Consider the following 5,573-nt stretch of genomic DNA (forward strand, 5'->3'; position numbering starts at 1 on the left):
CGTGTGCGTGTGTCTGTGTACGTGAGTGTGTCTCTGTGTGCGCGTGTTGGGGGGGTCCCGGCTCCGCTCCCCGCGCTGGGGGCCGGTCAGGGGCCGCCGTTGGGCCCCGCTCCGCTCCGCCCCGCTCGGGCTGCGGCCGCCGCCGCCGCGTCCTTTTATACCGGGGCTAAATTTAGGCTGCGCTCGAGCCGCTGCCTCCCCGCCCGCCCCGTCCGGGACGCGTTTCCTCCGCTCCCTGCAATTGGCCTGAGGGCGCCCGCGCCCGCGTTATAAGGTGGGAGGGCGGCTCTGCGCGCCGCGTCCCGCCCGGCCGCACCATGGCGCTGAGCGATACCATCCTGCCCTCCTTCGCCACCTTCGCCAGCCCCTGCCGCGAGAAAGCGCTCCACGAAGTGAGTGCGGCACCGGCCCGGCCCGGCCGAGCCCCGCTGAGCCCCCGCGGCTCTGCCCGCCCCGCTGCCCCCGACCCCCGCTCCCGGCCGCACCGCTAACCTTCTCCCTTTTCTTTCTTCCCCCAGAGGTGGAAGTGCGAGCAGGAGGCCAAGGCCCCCGGCGGCACCTGGGGCGACCTCTCCCCGCGCAAAGAGGATGAAGACCTCAACAACGTGCTGGATTTTATCCTTTCCATGGGCAGCGACGGCTACGGCCAGGGGGCTGCCGGCCCCGGGGACTTTCCCCCCGCGCAAGGGGAGAGCGGAGGCTTCTACCAGACAAACCCGAACCCGGGATGCTACAACGCCCTGGAACAGGGCAGCCCCCCGCCCTACAGCGCCGGCATCGCTCCCGAGATGATCCGCCCCGAGATGGACTCTGACTACTGCCCAGCTGGCAGCGTGCACGGCCGCTTCTTCGTGACACCCAGCTTCGGGGCTCCGCAGTTTGTGGACAGCATCAAGCCCGAGCCTGACATGGACAGTTATGGGCCAGTCCTGGGTCTGGTGCCGCAGGCTTGCCCGAAGATCAAGCAGGAGGGCAGTGCGACCTGCATGATGGCCTATGAGCAGCCACGGGTGGCCAACTCTCCTCAGATCCCCGGTGCCGAGACACCACCGCTGAGCCCCGACGACCTCATGGTGAACGACTGCCACACGCAGATGATGTGCCCCTCGTCCTTCCAGCAGAGCTACCACCCGCCCTCCAGCTTCCACCACCCGCAGACCCACCTCCAGTACCAGAACACCTCCCAGTACGGCCTTTTCGAGGACAGCCTGCCCCTCCAGCCCTCAGCTCCCCGGGGCATGCTCACCCCTCCATCCTCCCCGCTGGAGCTGCTGGACTCCAAGCCGAAAAGAGGCCGGCGCTCCTGGCCCCGCAAGAGGACGGCCACGCACACGTGCACGTACGCGGGCTGTGGGAAGACCTACACCAAGAGTTCACATCTGAAGGCCCACCTGCGGACACACACAGGTAAGGTCGGCCGGGTGGGATGGCTGCCTGCTGGAGTGGTTCGTGGCGGTGTGAGCTTTAATCCTGTAGTCTCCCAGTCCCCAGAGCACTCACAGCTGGGCTGTGACAGGTGGTCAGACCGAGGGCGTCTGTCTGGGGGTCAGGGCTGCTCCAAGGGCGGCTTTCAAGGCCCTTTCTCAGCGGGTTCTCAGGGCGGTAAAGGAATCGGCAGAGCGGCGTTGTGGCTCTGTAGTGGATCTGCCCGTGGAAGGGAAGGGCTCGGTGTTGTGCGCTGGGATGAGGCTGTGTGACGCTGCCCGGGGTGGGAGCGCCGCGCTGAGTCACGCTCTGCTTCCCTGACAGGTGAGAAGCCGTACCACTGCAACTGGGAGGGCTGCGGCTGGAAGTTCGCCCGCTCCGATGAGCTCACGCGCCACTACCGCAAGCACACCGGGCACCGGCCCTTCCAGTGCCACCTCTGCGACCGGGCGTTCTCCAGGTCGGACCACCTGGCCCTGCACATGAAGCGGCACATGTAGCCGCGGGGCCCAGCGGACAGTGAGCCTTGTGAGCTGCTGAGGTGCAGAACGCTCCGAACCTGTAGCTGGTACTACGTGGGGAGGCACCGCGCTCCGGCCGCCAAGGATTGGACACAAGGAGACCCAGCCGGCGTCTCCTGCACAGAACCTGACGAGGCGGCGTCTGCGAATCTGCCCGTGCCGTCCGGGGAGGACAGGGGTTATTTATGCAGCTTCTGTGAAGGGTGAACTCCGTGAGACTCCATACAGATTGTATAGAAGAAGCTGTAAATATCTTCTTTTTCTGTTCCGGCTCTAAGTGCCCTAAGCTTAATGAGACAACGTTTGTATGGAAACTGCCTGAAGTTGACCCTAGGAGAGATTAAGTGAATGTTACTGTAGCTCGATGTTATTTTAGATCTTGGCTGAAGGCATGGCTAAGAGAACACTCCTATTGTTAGACTGTTTGTTTCACAGGTGCAATAATACTCATGTTTGCCATGATCTACACTAGAAGTACAGGGCTTGATGTCTTGTAAGAAAATAACCTATTTTACTGTAATTTTTTTATATATTGTAAATAATTTTATACAGCGAGAAATATTGTATATGTAAATAGAAGACAAATGGGTATTTTGCCTATTTCTGTTTTTATAAAAACGTGGTTTTTCAATGTTTGAAAACATTTCATCTTTTTAATAAAACAAGTTTTTAATTGCTGTGGTTCATCCTTGTCCTTCGGGGTCCCCCCCACTCCTTTCCCCACAGCCACCGTGCTGTGCTTGGAGCCCTCGCTGTGAGGGCACCGCCAGCAGCCGGGCTGCAGGTTTGTCTGTAGGTTTGTTGGGGCTGCAGGTTTGTCAGAGCAGATAACAGAGGACAGCAAACACGAAACCACGCGGTGCTGCATCAGAAAATCAGACAGGAACGTCGCTCAGATTCAAAACACGCTTCCTAAAAATGGTTAAGTAAGCAGCGCTGTAATTTCAGTCTCATTTCTAGTTTATGCTGGACTGCTTTAATAGCATCCTTAATGTTTTCCAGATGCAGTTACAGTTTCGCCAGCAGTGTGTGGGTTTTTACTATAAGTTTAAACACTGCATTTTTGTAATTACGGAGGCTTATTTTAAGGCATCCTCGTACATAAATTACTGCCGCTCTCCAGAGCTCGGTGCAGAATTCCAATAGAACAGTGGTGGAATTTAAACATAAATTCACAGCGCAGGTTCAAATACCTTCATAACTCATTCCCAAAAACCGAAATTCACCTCATAATTCTGAGTCGTACCCGGCTCTCAGCAGCTAAGAAAGGTATTCACTGTTCTGGAGGAGAAGTGAAATAGTGATCAGGAGCCTGAAAACTGCTTTGCTCTGAAGTGGATGGTGCTGCAGCTCCGGCAGTGCACGGCTCCTCCACAGATGTAAATGAGATCATCACTCCAAATGCTGTATTTATGCAATTACTCTGCAGCTCTAATGAGGATCCTCTGGTTTCCCAGCAGCAGTTCAGCTGTGAGCCCTGATGCTGCTGCACCAAACTCACTGTTGTTAAATGCAGAGGTTTAACTTAATATCAGAGCGCTTTTCCTTCACGCTGGAGCACTTGCAGCAGTTTGATTCCAGTCTGGACTGTGACTTTTTCTGCCTTCACAGTGCAGAACACAGGAATGGAATCAGCAGGAATACATGGAAAGTACAAAAATAGAGGTCCTTCTGTGACAGCAATGCCTGCAGTTGTTCATGTGGAACAGATGTACTTTGGGCTTCTAATCATCCACATGGAAGAATGAGTTCCACATTTCACTTTTATAGCTCTTTCAAAGTGAAATATAAGGGAGATTTAACATTTCTTCATTAAAAACAAAACTCATGTATTTGCTAGAGAAAAAAAAAATTGCACAATCTAATTCCAGAAAGTGAGGATGACTGAAAGGCGCCCTAAACTGAGCACGTGCAGCATTGCGACAGTTCGAGGTATTTCCTTCTCTTTCCCCATAGCTGAAGATTTTCAGATTTCAGCACAGCTTTTGGCGCTCAGAACCTTCAGGAAGGAATCCTCACCCCTCCGCTCCCCATCGCGCTCTGCCTTTGCTCTGTGGGAAGAGCTGGGAACGTTTGGGCCCTGGCAGGTGTTGGTGCCACTTTGCTCCGCGCCGCTCGGCGATGGAGTGAGAAGCACGGGGAGTGGAGGCGCCTCAGCTGCCCTCATCTCAGCCCCAGCGCCGCTCTCCAGCACTGGGACAGAGCCTGGGAGCTCCAGAGCTCCTCACCAACCTCTGTGGGAGCAGGACGCTGGGCTGTGTGCCCTTGGCCACCCTGACATGGGGGAGGGGCAGCTACCACCCAACGGGTGCAGAGCTGTGAGCCCTGCGCCGTCTGCACACAGATAAAGCACACAACACCCCCAGCCCTCCAGTCAACGCCTGCCGCTCCTGTGCAGCACAGAGCGCGACCGAACCGCAGAGCGGTTTGAGTGGAAGGACCCTCAGGTGTCACCCTGTGCCGCTCCCCAGCACTGAGGCCTGCAGCCCTCGCTGTCCCGGTGCTCCTGGGCTCGCTGGGCTCTGGCTGGCAGCCTGCACTGCCCGCTCCCCTCGCTCGCAGGGCTCCAGATGAGGCCCTGTTATCTCACATCATAACCAGCGTTGGAGATGCCACCTATAAACCAGCGGGTCGTGACCGAGGTGCTTTCAGATGCGGTGCAATGCATCTGAACGTAGGGGTATATCTGAGCAGAGGGCCATCCCCTTACAGAGAAACATAAATGCAAGACATATGAAGATATATCAATGTGGACCTCTGAAGACGGGGGGATGAGGGGCACGACTCAATAACCCAGTAAAGGTTCATCACCAACTCTGTTCTAATTGCCAGAGGGAGGGAACGTCTGAGAACTGCAGTGTGGTCGTCACAGGAAGCTGCAGCTTTGTGAATCTCAAGATAATCTCATAGCAGAAGAAAAAGAGATGCTGATCTCATCTCTCTCATATTCTATTATGAGTAACTGCCAACTCTTTTGTTAATTGCTTCAAATTAGTACATCCAGTGCGTGGTGTGGCTCCACCGGCCCACGGTGCGTCCATTGGCAGCAGGAGAGCACCAGCGCTCCGCAGAGTGTTCATGGCAGCACATCACCGTCATTGTCAGAGTGAGTTTGAGGGAGGTAAAGGACCCACGGCCCCGAGCAGCTCCTGGAGCACACAGGGACCATGGAGGGGCGGGAGGAGCTGCCTGCACCAGCAGCACCCCAGATGGGACGATGGGAGAGAAAAAGGTGCTGTCAAACCCGATAGGAGGAAACAAAGAGTCCGTTGTAAACAACATTTTCACACATACTCTTACGAGATACCACAGAGATGGGCTCAATCTACTTGCAAGATAGATTGGTAGATTAGATAGAGCAAGCCGAGCACAGAAAGGAACAAATCCTGCACAATGTTCCAAGTGAAAGTTGTAGCAAACGCAGCTGAGCGTGAGCACAGCCCGCAGCCTCGGGGCTCCATCCATCCCACACCGCAATCGGGGCGTTGCGCTCCAATGCTCTGTGGAGCGCCTGCACTGCGCTAAGCCCACATTGCTCTGCAGAGAGCACCGCAGCGCTGAGCTGCACCGAGCTCAGCCCGGCCCGCTCCCAAAGTCAGGGGGTTAGACCCCAAAATGGGAGCTGGG

At 56.2% G+C, this 5,573-nt stretch overlaps 1 protein-coding gene across 1 annotated transcript; it reads left to right on the forward strand.

Moving 5' to 3' along the window:
• The first annotated feature begins 282 nt into the window (after positions 1 to 282).
• On the forward strand, positions 283 to 2,619 carry KLF2 (Kruppel like factor 2). Its single transcript, XM_042887275.1, has 3 exons — positions 283 to 392; positions 519 to 1,407; positions 1,750 to 2,619. Exons 1-3 carry the CDS (start codon positions 318 to 320, stop codon positions 1,923 to 1,925), a joined length of 1,140 nt encoding a protein of 379 aa, XP_042743209.1. The 5' UTR covers positions 283 to 317; the 3' UTR covers positions 1,926 to 2,619.
• The last annotated feature ends 2,954 nt before the right edge of the window (positions 2,620 to 5,573 follow it).

This window comes from Lagopus leucura, unplaced genomic scaffold, assembly GCF_019238085.1.
Source record: "Lagopus leucura isolate 7727_CA_CO unplaced genomic scaffold, USGS_WTPT01 Super-Scaffold_100076, whole genome shotgun sequence".
NCBI classification, from domain to species: Eukaryota; Metazoa; Chordata; class Aves; order Galliformes; family Phasianidae; genus Lagopus; species Lagopus leucura.

What these genes read in the sequence shown, in the direction of transcription:
- KLF2 (XM_042887275.1), top strand. Translation starts at nt 318, where the DNA reads ATGGCGCTGAGCGATACCATCCTGCCCTCCTTCGCCACCTTCGCCAGC. An exon ending in GCGAGAAAGCGCTCCACGAA is followed by an intron (nt 393 to 518) that starts GTGAGTGCGGCA and finishes TTCTTCCCCCAG; the next exon opens with AGGTGGAAGTGCGAGCAGGA. An exon ending in CCACCTGCGGACACACACAG is followed by an intron (nt 1,408 to 1,749) that starts GTAAGGTCGGCC and finishes CTTCCCTGACAG; the next exon opens with GTGAGAAGCCGTACCACTGC.